General features: G+C 40.2%; 1 protein-coding gene and 2 pseudogenes across 1 annotated transcript; 2 read left to right on the top strand and 1 right to left on the bottom strand.

The window, feature by feature from the left end:
• Positions 1–4,235: 4,235 nt before the first annotated feature.
• LOC125079758 (olfactory receptor 52H1-like) lies at positions 4,236–9,555 on the top strand (annotated as a pseudogene).
• A 408-nt stretch (positions 9,556–9,963) lies between these two features.
• On the bottom strand, positions 9,964–10,800 carry LOC125079757 (olfactory receptor 52B2-like; annotated as a pseudogene).
• An 8,692-nt stretch (positions 10,801–19,492) lies between these two features.
• Positions 19,493–20,434, top strand: LOC125078761 (olfactory receptor 52H1-like). The gene has a single exon (XM_047691903.1). It carries the CDS (start codon positions 19,493–19,495, stop codon positions 20,432–20,434), a length of 942 nt encoding a protein of 313 aa, XP_047547859.1.
• The last annotated feature ends 363 nt before the right edge of the window (positions 20,435–20,797 follow it).

Here is a 20,797-nt window from a genome sequence, read left to right as displayed (position 1 = left end):
AGGACAATCTAGTACAAGCAGCCATAACAGTTTTCTCTAGTTTTAACTGATGTACTTTTTCTGTCTCAGAGTCCTATCCTGGAAACTTCATTATATTTAGTTTCATATCTCCTTAGGCTTTTCTTAGATGAAACAGTTTAGTTTTAAAATATTTCAGTGTGTTACTATTTTAATTTGATTTTTTTGAAATGGAGTTTTTGTGTATACTATGTGTTTTTATTTTGGAATGTTAGACTTACTTTTTTATATTGTTGAAATGGATGGGGTTAGTGTTACCCCGTGCTCAGTTTGATTTTTTCCTCTGGAATTTTCACTTTGACCTGCTGAGATGAAAGAAGGTCAATTTCATGTAAGTTGCTCAAAGATCTGCAAGAACTCAGGGGCACAGCAGAGTCAAAAGAATACGTTTTTAGGAGAGGAGGAGATTATTTTACCCATTTAAAAAAATTTTAAGATTTTATTTATTTATTTGACAGATAGAGAGTACAAGTAGGCAGAGCAGCAGGCAGAGGTAGAGGGAGAAGCAGACTCCCCTGCTGAGCAGGGAGACCGATGTGGGGCTCCATCCCAGGACGCTGGGATCATGACCAGAGCCAAAGGCAGCTGCTTAACCGACTGAGTCACCCAGGTGCCCCTATTTTACCCATTTTTATGTGCTACAGTTGATATACCAAGCTGACCAGCATATAACCTTTAATACGCTGGCCTGTTTTCCCTTGAGATATTCTGAACTTGATACTTTTATCTGATTTGTAAAATGGAAACCTTAGTACCACAAAATTACAATGTATCTTCAGCTCTTTCCTTAGTAAGCAGATCTGTTACACTGTCAAGACAATTCAAGTGTGAAATGTCCTTGTAAGACACTAAGACCTGTGGTAGGTTGTTTTTTGTTTGTTTTGTTTTGTTTTTGGCAATACATTAACAGAATCAATAAAATGAAAATAAGAGAAGTGAGAGAAGAAGTGGTTTCAAGAATAACTTTAAAGTTTCTGCCGTAAGCATCTGGTTGTTAATGATAATCACCAGCAGTAGATTAAACATTCGATAATATGCAAAGACCTAAAGGAGTTGTTTATGTAAAAGATTAACTCATCTTGCTCAGGAGTCTAGAGTTTCTTCAAAGTACCTCAAGGCAGTTACAAGGAGAGACCAGAAAGCCCCATTTGGTGAAACAGGTGATACTCGTATCTGTCCTACAACCATATCTGGAACTCACCCACATCCCTAATCAATCAATTGTTTTTCTCCAAACACTCACATAAACATCTGGGATCTGAGTTTAAAGGGTTATTATCACACCATTCTTCAGAGACAGAACCTGAAGCCTAGCTAATTCAAATCAGTTTTTTCTTTCAAAAAAATTATTTCTTGAATTCTCTGTAAATGACTACTCTATGCAGGCTGAAGTATTCCAGCACTTCCTGGTTCCTCCTCTCTGTCCCAAACCCTGAATCATACCATGTTTCTAGACCAGGAAAACATTAATGCAAACATTTATATACTAATACTAATAGTATTGACTGGTGACTAGACTCCCTGGAGTCCCCCTAGAATTTAGACACCTCACTTCTCAGTCTTTCCATCCCCTGAGAAAAGCAGTGAGAAATAAAAGGTTATGCTGTCCAGGTGTGTCTGTCTTTCTTGGCTGGAATTAAATTTCTTTGTTCCTATGCTCTTCACTTCTTGTCTGGTACCTTTCTCTTTATATGTTCTCCCCAACTGTGTTGTGTTACCTCCTGTATCTCTCTGTTCTTATCTTGGAATTATCCTCTTCGAGTCCTTTATTGGTTTCCTAACATCAGAATAAGGTGCCTGTGAGTATAATCTGAGCATGGTAATGTTGGTAGTTGTTTTGGGGAGGCAGACTGGAGAAGATCCTGGGAAAAATCCAGGGAAAGATTATAATAGCTAAAATAATGAATGACCTCTCGAAGATATGCATATCCTAATTCCTGGAACCTGCACATAAGTTATTTATATGTCAAAAGATATTTATGACTGCTAATCACTTGACTATAAAACACCACATTGGGTTATCTGGGTGATTCTGATATAATTGCTGTGGTCTTTAAAAGCAGAAGAGGCAGATAGAGAAGTTCAGAATCAGAGAGAGGTATGTGACTGTAGAGGTTAGAATAAGGAGACTTGAGAAAGACTCAACCCACTTTTATTGTCTTTGAGGTTGGAGGATGAGACAATAAGCCAAGAAAATGTGTGTGTGTGTGGTGTATGTGTGTGTGTGTGTATTCGAGCTATATATTCAATATTTTCTGGCCCAAACAGGACACAATGAAAAAATAAGTAAAGAATGACAGGCTTGAAATATCAGCTTTACTCCTGAGATTGTATGAACAGTTATTCTATGTGAAATCTTGCCTTCTTTTATTCTAGAAGAGATCTGTGAGGACAGAAAATTTGTCCTCAAGAGGAGTTCCAATCATTAACAGAGGATGCTCACATATCTATAAAAGAGAATCCAAGAGAACAGGCATGAAAATAATGTAAAAATATAGTCATCTGGTAGTTTGGTAAAATTATTAAAGTGATTTTACAAGCAAGGGAATGGACTGCTTGGTTCAGAAGGTGTGCTGGAGACATCAGTGTTGGTAAGGATCAAGAGCAATGAATAGAATTTACACATGTTGAGAGAAAACAAGATTACACTGATGGACAAGGCGTAATCTAAGCAATGAGTTGTAGGAATGAAGGAGAAATCTATGGAGGTCTATATGGACGTCCACCTTATAGGGGAAAATGTGAGACACATTCACATAGGTAGAACTAAAATATATAAGGAAACTACAGACTCGCCAAGCAGGAGATAAAATATATTCTGTAGGTATAATGGGGGCAATGACAAGCTTTTATTTTTTTTTTTTAATATTTTTAAGGGGCACCTGGGTGGCTCAGTGCGTTAAAGCCTCTGCCTTTGGCTCAGGTCATGATCCCAAGGTCCTGGAATCAAGCCCCGCATCGGGCTCCCTGCTCAGCAGGGAGCCTGCTTCCTCCTCTCTCTCTGCCTGCCTCTCTGCCTACTTGTGATCTGTCTGTCAAATAAATAAATAAAATCTTTAAAAAATTTAAGATTTTATTTATTTGTCAGAGAGAGAGAGAGAGACAAAGAGAGAGTGAATACGCGTGTGCAAGTAAGTGAGCACCAGCAGGGGGAGCTGCAGGCACAGGGAGAAGCAAGTTCCTTGCCCAGCAAGGAGCCCCATGTGGGACTCAATCCCAGTACCTGGGACCATGACCTGAGCGAAAGGCAGATGCTTAACTGACTAAGCCACCCAGGCATCCCAATGACAAGCTTTTAAGCAAGGTTGTGAATGTTCTAATAATTTCATATTTTTAAGAGAGCAATCTGGCAGCATGAGATAAAAAAAACTCCCAGGATATTGGAAGAACTGGGATTCTTATTGTACGGCTCCAGTTAGTGACTAATGACTTGAAAAGGTGAGGAAGTAGAAAAGTAGAGTAGGCAGATCAGAAAGGATTTCAAAGAGGATCAGAAGAGCTGGCAGATGAGATATAGGGACTGAAGGAGGAGGAGCCTCTGTCAACCCTCTGAACACCATACTCCAGTGGTGGGAGAAGGATGTGATGACAAAGTGACGGTAGTTAGTCAGGAAACTGGCAGGTGGAAGAAATAAGGGGTTTTGGAGAATTGTCGATGAGTTGACAGAAGAATATTTAGAAGGAGATTTTCTTCCAGATATTAAGGAAGTGGAACGAATAGGCAGTAGTAGATTGGCTCATTAGAGTCCTAATGATTTATTGGCAATGAAGAATACAGATTTACTAATTTGCATCGGGTCCCTGTTATTTCTTTGAATGGATACCTCAGTGAAGATATTATTGAGACTCGTGCCTGGTAGGATATTCGGGAAATCTCAGACTGAATTACTTGGTGAGGACAAGATAATCTTGGAACTTCAGCTGACAACACAGGCCCAGCAATAACCCTAGGTCATAGATCTGGTGGGACGGTCCCAATATAGTAACAATACTGTGTTATGGTAATGTCTATAGACAGGGAATTATTAATGTCTCTTGGCATCCTGTGGTAAGTGCTATAAAAATTGTGACAAAAGGTAGGTTGTGTTTGCCACAGTGTTTGTCATGCAAAGAGAATGAAGGGATCTTAGCTCTGGAAAAGTCTTACAGGGAATTCATGGCCCATCAGTTCCAGAAATAAAATACTATATTTTTGTCCTCAAGGAATTACAATTACCATGATGGCTACACTGAATTTAACAAGTTTCAATCCAGGCTCCTTCATGCTCATGGGGATCCCAGGGCTGGAGCAGTTCCACATCTGGATTGGGATTCCTTTCTTCGTTATGTACCTGGTGGCCCTTGCAGGCAATGGTATCCTTCTTTACCTCATCACGATGGACCACAGCCTCCATGAGCCCATGTTCTTCTTTCTCTCCATGTTGGCCTCTGCAGACCTCATATTATGGACCACCTGTGTGCCCAAAACCCTTGGCATATTCTGGTTGAAAGCTCAGAAAATTACTTTTCCCGGCTGCCTTACCCAAATGTTCTTTCTTCACTTCAGCTTTTTTCTAGACTAAGCCATTTTGTTGGGCATGGCATTTGATCGTTACATGGCCATTTGTTCTCCTTTGAGATACACAAGTGTTTTGACACCTAGGACAATTGTCAAAATCATGGTGAGCATTGTTGTTCGGAGCTTCAGTGTTGTTCTGCCTATTGTTTTCCTGGTGAAGCGTTTGCCCTTCTGCAGGTCATGTATCATTCCTCACACATACTGTGAACATATAGGGGTGGCCCGGCTCGCCTGTGCTAACATCTCCATCAACATTTGGTATGGTTTTGCTGTGCCTGTAATGACCGTTATCTCAGACCTGATCCTCATTGGTATTTCCTATTCTTTCATCCTTCATGCTGTTTTCCACCTTCCATCCAGAGATGCCTGAGAGAAAGCCCTTAGTACCTGTGGTTCCCATGTCAGTGTCATTCTCATATTCTACACACCAGCCATATTCTCTGCCCTCACTCATCGTTTCGGTCACAATATCTCTCTCACCTTTCATATTATGTTTGCCAACCTCTATGTGGCCATCCCTCCTGCATTCAATCCCATCATTTATGGTGTAAAAACCAAGCAGATCAGGGACAAGGTCACTTTTCTTTTCTTTTCTAAAGGGATGCAGTAACCCTTGGCTGAGAATATGGAAAGAAAAATTGTGGGAAGTTAAGTAATCATATTGTTTAATAGCATTTGTTATGTAAATCAGTAGCAGGAAGTCCTCCAATAATGGACTCAATTCCTATGAACCTCAAGACTATAATTCTGTTGGAGAAAATCAATGGTAGGATTACAGGAAGAGAGGTAAGAATTTTTCAAATCCCTAAAAAATGACAGACATCAGAGGGAAGAATCTTAATTTTCTACAATCAAAACCTTAAATGCAAAAATATTTACTCTTCCTTTGGTCCTTTTATTCTGCTTCAATGTCCTCCTTAAATAAATTTTAAAAAGAAAGAAAAGAAAAAATAGTACTTTATTCATAGGCTTGTTTAGCACCCATTAAGCTCACAAAGTGAATAACAATCTTCATGCTGAAAATTCCCACATCTAAAGCTCTACTCCCAATTCTTTCTCAGTCCCACATAGCCAACTCTGTATTTGGCAATGTCTCCTGGTTATCCCACTGAAACTCCACAATCGACATAAACTAAAAATCATTTATTCAATTACGTCCTCTGAATATCCTTTAAATTCATTCAAGTGCCATATTAAAATATGATCACTTCTCTCTCTCTCTTTCTGTGTTCTTGGTCTGTTCAGCAGCCTCATTTGGCATTTGCTCACTCCAAGTTTTTCTCTCTTGCATCCATTTTTTTTACTCCATAATCAGGGTGGTCTTACTACATCCCAATTAATGAGGTCAATCCTTTACTTAAAAATCATTCAAGTTACCCATTTTGCTTGGAAGAAAACTCAAGTGCCCCAACTTATCTTCAATGCCTCTTACAGCGTGATTGGTGCTAACCAGTTGTTGCTTGGTGCCCACTGACCCACCTCTCACCCTTGGTCTCACTTTGGCTCACATGCCCTTTATGCTACAGTCACTTTGTATGTCTTATGCTTTTTAAAACTACATTCCCTTTCCTTCTGGACTTTCACACATGCTATTTCCTCTGGAATTTGAAGCTTAGCTTTCACGTCAGTAGGAAAAGGAGTGAAAGGAAGTATTTTTTTTTTTTAAAGATTTTATTTATTTATTTGACAGAGAGAGATCACAAGTAGACAGAGAGGCAGGCAGAGAGAGAGAGAGAGGGAAGCAGGCTCCCTGCTGAGCAGAGAGCCCGATGCGGGACTCGATCCCAGGACCCTGAGATCATGACCTGAGCCGAAGGCAGCGGCTTAACCCACTGAGCCACCCAGGCGCCCGAAAGGAAGTATTTTTTCAATCTCCTTTTATTGTTCTAGTTCACACCCACCAGGATTACTGTAATTAAAAAAAAACAAGGGGGAAATAATAAGTGTTGGTGGAGATATAAAGATGTTGAACCCTGATGCTTTGCTGGTAGGATTGTAAAATGTTGCAGCCTCTGTAGAATACATATTGGCAGTTCCTCAAAAGGTTAAATATAGCAGCATTGTCAAATGACCTAGTCCTCCTCCTAGGTATATACCAAAAAGAACTGAAAACATGTTTGCACCGAAACTTATAAATAAATGTAATTTATTTATAATAAATTTATAATTTTATATATATTTATATATATATAAATATATAATATATATAAATATATTATATGTTACATATAATATATTATATATTTATATATATAAATTTATAATTTATAATAAATGGCATTATTTATAATAAACCCTCAAATAGAAACCACTCATATCAAATGCATATCAACTGACAAATGGATAAAACAAATATGTTCAATCTAAACAATGGAATCTTTTTCAGCCATAAGAAGGTATGAAGTTCTCATACATAATATCACATGGATGAAGCTTGAAAACACTATGCTAAGTGAAAGAAGCCAGACACAGAAGGCTGATGTATCGTAGGATTCCATTTAGGTCAAAAGTCCAGAATAGTCAAATCCATAGACAGAAAGTCAATTAGTAGTGGCTAGACAACTGGGGAAAGGGAAATAACAAGTGACTGCTTGGGGAGGATGTGGTTTCCTTGTGGGATGATGAAAATGTTCTGGAATTGGATAATGGGGGTGATTGTACAACATTGTAAATGTACTAAAAGCTATTGACTTGACCACTGTAAAATGGTTAATTAAGATGGTGAATTTTTATGTTATGTGAATCCTACCTTAACCAAAAAATTAAGTGGTATGTTCAGTATCATATAAATAATATATGTTGAGCATAAAGCTAATGAGTCTGTATGATTTCAAAGTATTTGCTCCTACTCACTAATTGTCCTAACTCCCACAAAGGCAGGATTTCTCCAGCACAGAGACCTCACTCTTTTGAATCTCTTCTGAGCTAAACCAAAGCTGAAATTTCCAAGTTCATTCTAAGCCCAGTGTATCAGGTCTAAGAAGAGCTGCAATTAGTGGGGTGCTGAATGAAGAAAGACTCTTCACGCTGAAAGCCAGGTATTAAATTTTCAGGAATTTTGCAAGCAGGTCAACAGCATATTGGTAGCTTGAAATCGGTTATACTGGGAATATCTACAACTCAGGAATCAGCAAATGTACAAATCAACCCCCCCAAAAGACAGTTGCTGAGCATTCAGTAGCACATCACTGCCTGCAGTTCTGTTGAGGCCACCTCAGAGGCCTAAATATGGCTCAGGCCATGACTTCAGTCCTTTTAGGACTGCATTTGAACTTCACCCACTGTTGGGCTTTTGTCTTCTGAACCCTGATGTTTATGTCCATTTGGCCATTTTTTTGCCCCAAGACCCGTCATCTTCCTAAGCTTGGTAGTATTGTTGGGGGGGGGGGGGTTAGCACATTATTTTGTTGTGATTGAGATAGGCTCTTTTAGGTATATGGATTTATACGGCAATAAGCAATAAAGTGGGAAGGAGAGATAGGGATAGGCACAGGGACAGCAGCCACCCGAGACTTAACAGGGTTGAGTATTATGGAAGTAGAAGACCATTTATATTGGAGTGTTGTGCTGAGCATGTGTTGCCTTGTAAATACTCATGTCATCAATTTTGTCCTGAATGCACACACAAACTGTTCTAGATCAGGAATAGATTATTACTATTCCCTTAAAAAGGTAGTGAAGGGGTGCCTGGGTGGCTCAGTGGGTTAAGCCTCTGCCTTCAACTCAGATCATGATCTCAGGGTCCTGGGATTGAGCCCCACATCGGGCTCTCTGCTCAGCAGGGAAGCCTGCTTCTCCTTCTCTCTCTCTGCCTGCCTCTCTGTCTACTTGTGATCTCTGTCTGTCAAATAAATAAATAAAATCTTAAAAAAAAAAAAAGGTAGTGAAAGCTGTGTGGTTTCCCATACTTGATTCTTACCACTAGGGCTATACAGTGAAGGCTAGGTCAAAACCAAATGCTGAAGATAAATGTATTTTCTCTGCTTGTAGAAGCCAGAGAGACTATTTTCCCTCTATCTCACTCCCACTTCTTTCGGGGAAAGTTTCTTTGGAGTCTGATGAGAAATAAATCTCTCCAGGGAAAAGATGAGACACTTCTCTTCAGCTCTAAACCCAGCCATGTGTTTGTCCTTCTGGAATTAGGTAAATCTGGAGATTTCTCACTATCCTTAGTTATTTCACTATCATTGTAAATTAACTTTCCAAGACTTGCTCTTAGCCCAGGATGCCAAGATTTTGGTAAAAGTTATTCAGAAAACCCAACTTAGGGAAAACACAAAAATATTTTCTCTATACCCCAAAAGGAAGTTCCATGATTATGGAGCAAGGTAGAATTTCCTTGAAAATTCCTGTAGGTGCTTGTGAAGGAAGTGCAGACCCAGCCCACACTGTCTAGAATAAGGGCTGTGCAGACTGAGCACCCAGGAGTATGTCTGGTCATCCCCCATCCCAAGAGGGCAGGGCACGCCTGATATGAAAAAGCTGTGGCAGGACACTACCCTGGGGCTCAATTAATCCTGATGCAAAAGAAAGGAAAAGATAAGACTTTGCTGTAGACAGACGGGGTTTTTGCTTTGTTTTGTTCTTAACCTTTGACTATAAGGAGTGTGAAAGCTCATACCAGGGAAGATAATGACCTTAATTACAGCGATGCAGCACATTTGTATAGCATTTTATAAATTCTAAAGTGCTCTTGCATCCAACTTCTCTTTGGATCCTCATATCACAGCCCTGTGAAATAGGTGTTAAGGAGTCTGAAAAGAGGGTTGCTGAAGCACAGATTAGGAGGGTAGCACAGGACACATAGCATCCAAGCAGTTTGTGTTTGCAAAAATTTAATTGTCTTGTCTTTTTTTTTCCTCCCAAATTACATACTTATAGCAGTAAATCTCATTTCATTTGTGCAGATCAGGCTATCTACTATCATCAAATATTACCATTTGTGTTACAAGATTGTGAAGGTATTCTTCTGTGAATAAAGTAAGATAGAAGGGAGAACCTCCACATTTCCCTTATTTATACACAATTTTGGGGTGAACTCTAATTTGTATTAAATGTAGCTGTTGGGGAGGACACATAGAGATCTAAAAGTCTGAATAGTAGATGGAGACGTGTTCTATAAATCTTATATTTGTTTGGTAGAAATGGAAATGTGTTATTAAATACCAAAGAACCCTGTAGACATTTAAAATAGTAGCTTTATGCCTATGGGTTTTCAATAACATATTTACCTTTGAAATAAGGGACACATACAATTTGGGTCATCTCTAGCGAATAAAAAAAAGACTACTTTCATAACAAGTAGAGTCTATCCAAAATGACAACTTACCTGTCCTTTTTTAAAATAGGACTCTTCCTACTTATGTCTAAAAACCCACAAGAGTCATTTATCCTCGGCAACATTTCCTTTTCAAAGAAAACACAAGGGCCACTAGGTCATAAATCTGTTTGATCTTTACCCCATAGATAACTGGGTTCAACATGAGGGGAAAAAGAACATAGAGATTGGCTAACAGAATGTGGACTTGCTTGGGGATTTTTTGGCTGAAGCACTGAGCAATGACAGTGAAAATCCCTGGAAGATAGAACATGAGGATGATACAAATATGGGAACCACACATGCTGAGGGCTTTCCTTCACACATCATGGAATGGCAGCCTGAGGACTGCCTGGAGAATGAGCCCATAGGCGATGTCTATTGTCACCACAGCTAGCATAACACTGAGTAATGGTACAGAGATTCCATACCAAATGTCGATGGTGATATCAGCACAAGCCAGGTTTGCCAGCCCCATGTGTTCACAGAATGTATGGGCAATAATGTTTACCTGGCAAAAGGGCAGATGGTTCACTAGAAAGATAATGGGAAAACAGTTGCAAAACTCCTGAGTACTACAACACCCCCTATCTTGCCAATGACACCATGGCTAAGAATGGGGGTATATCTCAATGGGTAACAGATGGCCACATTAACGATCAAAAGCCATGGCCAAGAGAATGTCTAACTCCCCTACAAAGGCAAAAAGCATAAAGAAGAGCTGGGTTACACAACCATCAAATGAGATGTCCACATCATCAAACCAGAAGATGCCCATCCACACTGTGGATGGGGATAGCATTAGATCCCACAAAACCAACAGGGAGAAGAAGAGGTACATGGGTTCATGAACACTGTGCTCCACTGCCACCATGCAGATCAGGATAACATTTCCTGACATAGCCATCAGGTACCTCACAGAAGGGTGTGGAGATCCTCATGAGCAGCTCCTTCAGACCAGGGATGCCAATGAGGATAAACACATCATAACTGACGGTGGAATCATTGGGATAAACCATGCCTGAATCGTGGTATGGAAATTTTATCATTTACCTATAAGAAGAGAGAAAGTTTGAGAACTAGCCTGTCACAATCAACTAGCAAGATCAAGGGCTCAGACATGTGCTGTGTAAAATCTCAGGAAGTTCCCTCCTATTCAGAAGTGGTAAGAATGGACCTAAAGGTTTGTAGCATTTTATAGCGAGGAGAAAGATTCCAAACATTCAAAGCAAGATCAAAGAATTTCAGGGGTGCTTGAGTGGTTCAATCAGTAAAGAGTCTGCCTTCGGCTCCGGTCATAATCCCAGGGTCCTGGGGTCCAGCCTCACATCTGGCTCTTTGCAGAGCAAGGAGCCTGCTTCTCCCTCTTCCTTTGCCCCTTCCCCTACTCGTGCTCCCTCTCTCACTTACTGTCTTTCAGATAGATAAAACCTTAAAAAAAAATAGGATTTCACAAAGATGGTCCTGAGGAAAATCCTGAGGCTGGTACTGTTTTCTCACAGAATGGTCATAATTTTAAAATGATAGTCATACAAAATTTTAAAACCTGTAATAATAAATTATATTCTCTGACTAAATATTTTAAGATGGGGAAGAAAGTTAAAGTTATAAATTTTTGTAAAGCATATAAAAACCAAATAAAAACTTTTTTAAATTTTTATTTATTTATTTAAAGATTTTATTTATTTATTTGACCTACAGAGATCACGAGTAGGCAGAGAGGCAGGCAGAGAGAGAGGAAGGGAAGCAGGCTCCCTGCTTAGCAGAGCCCGATGTGGGGCTTGATCCCAGGACCCTGGGATCATGACCTGAGCCGAAGGCAGAGGCTTTCACCCACTGAGCCACCCAGGCACCCCAAAACATTTTTTTTAAATTGTTAAACAAGAATCCTGTTATCTCGTACATATATTTACTTAATCAACTATTGATCTTTTGATAAACTAAACACCTATTAATCACCTACAATGAATATAGAGATACCAACATGTGCATAAAAGGGAAAAGGATTTCAAGACCTATAAAATAGAAATCCCACATATCAAGGTATAAGTTAGAGAACTGTGGAGCCAATATGGTATTTTCTGTTTAATTAATTATTAACCACTGATTATAGATACCTTTGTTTTGAAGTTTTGATAGTGAAAGATTTTAGTAAATTATGGACAGCCATCATCACAGGTAGGGATAGTGTTACTTGAGATTGGGTGGAGTTGGTTAAGCACACCTCACTCAGGATGAGACTCTGTATGAAATTTACCTAGATTATTCAAAAATACTGTTTCTCTATCTCAGAGTTTTCTTTATTTATACGTCCCAGCTTCATTACTTTTTCTCCCCAACTTCTTTACTTTAAAGAAGCATAATCAGAAATAAGTAACTTGAGGAAGTTGAAAATGTAAATCATAGATATAATTGGATTCTGCTACCAATTACTTATTGAAATTCCTTTAAAAATGAATTTCATAATTTCTTTCTTTGTTGGTTTTTTAATTCTTTCAAGTTTTATCTCATGTGTGTGCAAGGACTGAATAAAATTAGTAAACCAGAAAATTCTATTTGGGAAACATAATACTGTTGACTTTTCTCAAATCTTCCCTCTCAGACAATTTTGTGAAACCCTCTACCTTGTGTTAAATGAGTTTCATCACTGAAAAGTTAACATATAATGAATACTATTCTCTTGAAAGAAGATAAAAATAAAATTTCCAACCCTGCCATCATTGAAGATTTCATTTTTATTTTGAGACAGGGAAGGGGTAGGGGCAGAGGCAGAGGGAGAAAGAGAATCTCAAGCACACTCCATGCCCAGTGTCTGTTATTCTTTAACCTTTTTTCATCCTGGAGATTCCTAGTATGTTACTTTGTTGCTCACGATCTTTGCTGGTCCCTAGGCTGTAGTGTGATTCCTCCACTCAGTTTCCACCGACACCCTTGGGTTTCCTGTGACTCTCATTTGTATCAAAATTTCATTTTAGGGGCGCCTGGGTGGCTCAGTGGGTTAAGCCGCTGCCTTCGGCTCAGGTCATGATCTCGGGGTCCTGGGATCGAGTCCCTCATCTCTTTCTCTCTGCCTGCCTCTCTATCTACTTGTGATCTCTCTCTGTCAAATCAATAAAAAAAAAATTCATTTTATAAGCCTGTTTACCTTAGCGGGTTATGTCCTCTAGTGGAATACTGATATTTATTTCTGAATATCCAGGGTCTAGCATAAAGTCTGGTTTCTGGGCCTGACATATTATTCTTATCTTAATAAATGTTTGTTGTGTGAAAAAAGTGATCTTGAAATCCTTTGACAAATATCATGCCTGGTGCTTACTGTATTTCACATGGGCAGGTGTCTCTGTTGATGTAAGTTTCAAAGGGGGTGATTTAAGTAGAATTATAGTGGATTATCTTTAGGTGGCCCAAGTGGCTAAGAACTGCAGTTACCCTGCCCTGCCCTTCAGTTCCTTATCCTTACGTAGGACTACATAGGATAATCTGTGTTCCTTTTCCTATCAGCTCTCTACACTGTGTAACAAGTTACCCCCAAAGTTAACTTAACAGTAAACATTGATTATCAGAGTCTCTGAGTGTCAAGACTTCAGGACTGGCCTACATAGAAGGTTCTGCTTTGGGTCTCTTACTGGTTGTAGTCCACAAGTTATTGGGGTTGCAGACATCTGAAACCTTGGGTGGAGCTGGAGGAGCTAGTTCCAAGATGATTACTATAGGTAGTGCTATTCATTATCAAAGAGGTTTCAGTTCCTGCCCACATAGGCTGTTTGAGTTTCCTCGTGGCATCAAGGCTGGCTTTGCCCAGAGTGGGCGATTCAGGAGAGACAGCAAAGAGGAATCCTCCATGCCTTTTATGACCTAGCCTCAGGAAGCATGCATCCAACCATATGCTGTTTTTTTAGAGATGAATCACTGAGCCCAACCCAGACTCACTTGGAGGGGAATTCTGCACTATCCCCTCAAGACAGGAGTATCATAAAACTTGTGAACATATTTTGAAACCACAATACTTGTTTATATTTATAATCACCGGAATTCTTTATCTTTGTGACGTTTCTCATCTCACTTGAGGGCCCCTATATTTACCTGGCTATCAGCGTTAAAATGCCCTAGGCTGTGCATACAAATCAAAATCTGCACCATTGATGCTACTCAGAATAGCAACTATTTCCCAAAATACAGTATATGAATAAATGAAGCATTTCTATAAAACAAGGCAGACACTTCTTCAAAGACAAAAGTAAATCAAGAGCAGCAATTAGATGCCACAGTTCTTTATTTTCCTCCCTACTAATCATGCTTGTCACAGGACATAAATTTTCCAGAAAAAGGAAATTGGATGGGGTAGGAGTGTGAACTGAGAGAAGGCTATAGAAATGTTACAATAAAAGAAGAGGTTTGGGGTGCCAAGTCAGTTGAGGGTCTAGCTCTTGATTTCGGTTCAGGTCATGATCTCGGGGTCCTGGGATCAAGCCTTGCATCAGGATCCGGGCTCGGTGGGAAATATGCTTGAGAATTCTCTCCCTCTCCCTTTGCTCCTCCCCTGCTCATGCCTTCTCTCTTTCTATCCCTCTCAAATAAATACATAAGTCTTTTTTTAAAAAGAGCAGTTTTCATGGAATGTACACTTCTGTAAAAATATTCTGCTTTAATCTGAGTTTGTGATATCACTATAAACTAATAAATTTTTCCTTAAGATTCAGCAATGAGAACTATTTCTTTTCTTCTCTATATTATGCTGTAACTTCAGGAAGACAATGACCATAAACAATGTGTGAAGAGGTGGGTAATTAGATTTGTAAACATACAGGTATACATTTCAGGCTTTTTCCAAATACAACATAATTGGTATTATACTAGTAATTTTATAAAATGCTACATAATAAATGTCATACAAATAGAGGCTAATAATATTGATTTTACTACTGGTAATTGAGAACACAATTCTGAATGCCTACTTTGTGAGCAACTATAGAAACCTAGTGCCCAACATTAGGAATAAGGTCCTTGTCACTGAGAAACTTGCCATCTAGAAGCAGAAACAGAGAGCTAGACAGATAATTGCAATATAATCTGATTAAGGCTAAGGCAGGGGTAAACTCAAGGGAGAGTAAGGGGTGACTTTCCAAATAAGTGATGCTAGGCTTTAAGCTGAGTCAGATAGAAAAGGGTCGGAAAGATATTCTAGAAAGAGGGACTGCAATATGCCTAGGGATGGTGCTTGGAAGATTATAATGTGTGTTTGGAATTCCAAATAGATTAGTCTGGAATTTAGGGTGTTTGGAGGAAAAGGGGCAGGAGGTGACATTGCAGAGGAAGTCAAGGGCTTGAAATCGCTAGATATTGTATTTGTATATTTATTTATACAAAAGGCTTTTTAAGGGGATGCCTGGGTGGCTCAGTGGGTTAAGCTTCTGCCTTCGGCTCAGGTCATGATCTCAGGGTCCTGGGATCGAGCCCTGAATCCGGGTCTCTGCTCAGCAGGGAGCCTGCTTCCGTCTCTCTCTCTCTCTGCCGGCCTCTCTGCCTACTTGTGATCTTTCTCCCTGTCAAATGAATTAATAAAATCTCTTTTAAAAAAGGCTTTATAAACTCTGCAGAAATGATGATCTGATCTCTATTTTAGGAAGATGAGCATGGCTTGGTGGGAAAGAACGGAGATCTGCAGATCAATGAGGGTCCAATAGCAGAAATAACAAGGGACTGAAGTGTTGTGACAAAGAAGGAACGTGTTCTAAAAATATCTTAAAGTCTGTGTTGCTGGGGCTGGCAGGCATGTGTGTAAGGAGATTTACATGACGGTTCAAGTGTTTGATCAATAGGACTGATTCATGATAGCAAAGGCATTTGCTTTTTAGGCTTGAATCAGAAGAACATGTACTCTCTTTCATAGGTCTATTTGCGTTTTCGTACTAAAATCACTATTACATAAAGTTATACAAATGATTGAATATTTATGACATAAATGCAGTTACCTACAAAGACATGCAATTCCTCTCTCTCATACACACACCTGCGTGCGCACACACATACACACACACACACACACAATTTCACTGCTGATGGCTTCAGCAGTGGTGGAGAGGGCATCTGCCATCTCGTAAGTCCCAGGGAACTCTGCCTGCCCAGGATACTTCCTGTTCTAGAAGACAAGAGTCCTCAGGGACTCAGTCTACCTCGGCCTTGGGACCTCAGAGCCTCAGGAGCTAGACCCCTGGGAAGTGTTCCCTGTGCAGGCCACAGCCACTGATTGGGTTTGTGGCTATGGTCTCTCAGGGGCCCACATGTTTTGAGTGCCCTGTCTGAAGCCCAGGAAGAGAAATAAGAGGACTGGTTGCTTGAGGGTGCCATTTCTGTGTATCTTTGGTCCTCACCAAGGGCCTAGGTTTGGTGAGTGTTGGGGAAGCCAAGGGCAGAGCTCAGAATCCTGGGGTACCTAACAGAAGGACATACAGAGGACCCAGGAGGATGGCAAGGAGATGCTAAGAAAAGACAGGGGTGGGCTCAATCCAGTTTTCTTTATGAAAGAGAGTCTGCAGGCCTGGGGGTCAGATTTTAAACAGTCTCAGGGGTTGGTAGGAGGATGGACAAATGGGGCAAATGCAAACAAATAAGACTACTGGAACTTTTCTTCAGGACACGACTCAATGGTCTGAGAGTTTGGATCTGGAAGAGTAGACCCAAACTCTGTTTTCTGTGTGACTTGAAATTTTCCATTACCATGTGGGTTTCTGGCATCCGTGTGCATTTACAAGTGTTTGTGATAGTAATGACCTCATATAACAGTCCGCATCTATGGAGAGCTTAACCCTGAGCCGAGGACTTGCCTTATGTAATGGCCACAAAAATTTTACGAGGAAAGATCATATAGCTTGTTTGGTATAATGAAAAAACAGGCACTGATCGAATGCAAATCTGAATCTCGACTCTAAAATGCAGGTTCTTAAGAAGTAGCAATAATGTGACTTTGTGTACACTTTGCCTAAGATTTCCCTGTGTGTGTGTGTGTGTTTTATTTCACTCACTCATTAATTACTTTAGCCACTTATTAATTAAGCTGTAACACATTAGTTACTTTAGCCACTTATTAATTAAACTGTACTTTAAGGGAATGTAGAGTAAACAGAAGGGGAAATAGAGGTGGCGTAGGGAGAGATGTGGCAGAAGGACAAAGGTCTCGTATCCCACAGGAACTTAGGTGCAATGATTTAAACATTATTTTTCTATTCAACAATCCTTAAGTGTTTGTAGAAATTAAACTAGAATAAAACATGAAACTCTGACTATGAAAATGTCTTTATACTCAAGATGGGTGGAAGATAGGCAAACATAGACAAATAAATTATATGTGTTTCCATAGGACATAAGTACACCATTCTGCGGGTGTTACTAAGAGAACCCAGTCTTGGAATTAAGAAAAAGTTTTCTGGAAGAATTTTCACCTCAACAGAGACAAAGGGGGTGGGCAAAAGTAAACAGCCTTATTTCTCTGGATAAAACTTCTTGAGCACTGTTAATACAAATGTTTTAAAAGCCAAGATCTTTTTATGTTCAGTAGAAATGCCTTTAGCCCTTTTCTGGTTTAGCATATTATTGGCTGCCAGTTTGCCTGGGTTTATTTTCCTTTGTTTAACAGAGTAACAGAGATCTCATGATTTTAAATGTATTTTAGAGAAAAGGTGTATATTCTTGTCCGGACTCAGCAACAACATTCAGCTCCAGATATAGTCACCGAGCACTTTTTCACTGCCACTGTTGGGTAGCTATTGAAAGCATTACTGAAACAACAGCAGCAAGAACAAAAGCAGGAAAAACAAAACTGACATGCTCTTTGCCTCTGTAGAGCCTGCGGTCTAGCAGAGAAAATAAGCAGTAAATGGGGGTGGTAAGTATGGTGAATTTCAGAAAAGAGGAAATACGATTGGGAAATGGAATTTTCTAACATAGATCAGGAAGCCTGTTTGAGGGGAGGTGATATTTCAATTGAATGAAAGGGGGCTTTGTTGATTCCTGATGGATAAGTGCAAGCTAGCAAGGCTTGGAGACAGGAAGAGGGGCAGGGATGTTTGTTCTAAAGTCAAGGAGGAAATAGGTGCAGGGTCTCAGAGTCAGGAGACTTTCACACTAGGGAGTGTGTGCTAGCTTACCTGTATTTAGAATGGCACACATGATCTGTTTAGACTTTTATTTATCTGCAATGGCCATTGTTCTCTCCAGAGAAGTGCAGCATCAAGGTGTGGCCACTCATGGCCTCTCGTACCTCTTTGAATACCTTGCAGTGTGATAGTTTACCTGTAAGGAGTCGTGGTGGTCTCATTTCTCTTCATCACATGGCTTTCCAGTATTTCTGACCTCATTTCTGTTCATCTGCGAAGGAAGGTGAGTCTCAGCAGATGTTTCAGTCAAAATTTGAGGAAAAAACTAAAGACTATAGTTGGAACCCTGGAAATAAAGTGGTAGAGGAATTTACCATATGTCTTCTATGGAAATTATGTTTAACATACAGATTTTTAGAAAAAGCAGGACTTGGTTTTCTGGCAAACATTCCTGGAATGTAACAAGAAGACTGAAGAGGTAACAAGACCAGATTGTGGACACTTTGTTAGCTATGTTGAAGATTTTTAATTTTGATTCCAAAAGGATTAGATCAGTGTAATCTATTGCACATGGGGATTTAAAGAGAGAAAAGTATAAATGCAACTCAGGTTTTTGTTTTGGCTTATTTAGTGGATGATATTCCACTGGGAAATAGTCTATGAAATATTAGACAAAGGAGGGAAGATTGGGTTTCTGAAGAAATATGATGGATCTTAATTTTAATTTTTAAAAATTAAACTTGAGTGCTGTGCGATATCCATAAAATGATATCCAGAATGGAGTTGAATGTATGTGTCTTGTGACATATAATAACTATAAATGATGCTGCTGGACTATAATATTTTCCAATTGTACCTCACTTTCTTAGTTTCTTTCTTTCTCTGCATGTGGTTAGACTGTTTTTCTCTATACTCAGGTCTATGTAGAAAATAATTACTTTGACCCAGGGAACACTCAATCATTACATGGAAATAAAATAGTATACAAGTTGAAGATTCCAGAGTGATGAGTACCAGGAGTGTCATGTCTGGGGAGTCTGCCTGCCCGCCTGCCTGCCTGCCTTTCCCTCTTTCTTTCTTTTTTCCTTCCTTCCTCCCTCCCCCCTTTCCTCCCTCCCTCCCTCCCTATCTCTCTCTCTCTCTTTCTTTCTTTCCTTTTTTTTTTTTTAAAGATTTTATTTAGTTATTTGACACACAGAGATCACAAGTAGGCAGAGAGGCAGGCAGAGAGAGAGAGGAAGGGAAGCAGACTCCCTGCTGAGCAGAGAGCCCAATGCGGGGCTTGATCCCAGGACCTTGAGACCATGACCTGAGCCGAAGGCAGAGGCTTAACCCACTGAGCCACCCAGGCGCCCCTCTTTCCTTTTTTAAAATGAGGGATCACTCTTCAACACATGAATATTGCCCTTACTAGTACTGGGAGGTTGTTCTTGGCAATTTATTCAGGTTCATTACAGAAAAAATTGTTTTTCAGATACAGATTCTATTCTTCAGACCACACTGGCCATGTACAACCTGAGTAGCTACCACACAGAAGACTTCACCCTTTTGGGCATCCCTGGCCTTGAGCAGTACCATGCCTGGATCAGCATCCCCTTCTGTTTTATCTATCTCGTGGCCATTGTGGGCAACAGTATCCTTCTCTACCTCATTGCTGTGGAGCGGAGTCTTCATGCACCCATGTTCTTTTTCCTTTCCATGCTGGCCATGACAGATGTAATATTGTCTACCACATGTGTCCCCAAAACTCTTATCATCTTCTGGCTTGGTCCCCAGAAAATAAGTTTTCCTGGTTGCCTCACCCAATTATTCTTTCTGCACTGCAGCTTTGTCTTGGACTCAGCTATACTGCTGGCCATGGCATTTGATCGCTACGTGGCCATCTGCTCCCCTCTGAGATACGCCACTGTTCTGACTCCCAAGACCATCATCGAAATTGCAGTGGGCATTTCTTTTCGAAGTTTCAGCATTATCTTGCCAGTTGTATTCTTACTCATACGCCTGCCTTTCTGCAGGACACACATCATCCCACACACATACTGTGAGCACATAGGTGTTGCCCGGCTCGCCTGTGCGGACATCTCCATCAACATCTGGTATGGCTTTGGTGTTCCCATCATGACAGTCATCTCAGATGTGATTCTCATTGCTGTCTCCTACACCCTCATCCTCTGTGCGGTCTTCCGTCTCCCCTCCTGGGATGCCCGCCAGAAGGCCCTTGGCACCTGTGGTTCCCATGTCTGTGTCATCCTCATGTTTTATATACCTGCCTTTTTCTCCATCCTTGCCCATCGCTTTGGACACAATGTCTCCCGCACCTTCCACATCATGTTTGCCAACCTCTACATTGTTATCCCACCTGCGCTCAACCCCATAGTCTATGGAGTGAAGACTAAGCAGATCAGAGATAAGGTCATACTTTTGTTTTCTACCAAGTGTACAGAATAATGTTCCAATGTGCTGTGGGAAAGCTAACATCACTTTATAGGGGATATTAAGGTAGCAAGAAAGAGAGAAAGGCTGTTTCTATTTATTTACTTACTTGCTTGTTTTTAGAGAGAGAGAGAGTACAAGTGTGGGGGTGTGGAGCAGAAGGAGGGAGAGAGAGAGAGAGAATCTTAAGTAGGGTCCATGCTTAGTGTAGAGCCAGAGCCAGAGCTCAATTTCATGAATCTGAAATCAAGGCATTAGCCAAAATCAAGAGGCAGGCATTTAACCAACTGAGCTACCCAGACGTTCCTAAAAAAAAGCTAATCCTATTTAAAGTGAGAACCGTTACAGGTCCTTTTGCATACCAGGAAAATAGCATGA

Source organism: Lutra lutra, chromosome 10 (genome assembly GCF_902655055.1).
Source record: "Lutra lutra chromosome 10, mLutLut1.2, whole genome shotgun sequence".
NCBI lineage: Eukaryota > Metazoa > Chordata > Mammalia > Carnivora > Mustelidae > Lutra > Lutra lutra.
The sequence above is the reverse complement of the archived record's forward strand: the minus strand, read 5'-3'. Positions and strand labels throughout refer to the sequence as shown.

Coding starts and splice junctions, on each gene's coding strand:
- LOC125078761 (XM_047691903.1), top strand. CDS start 19,493: ATGTACAACCTGAGTAGCTACCACACAGAAGACTTCACCCTTTTGGGC.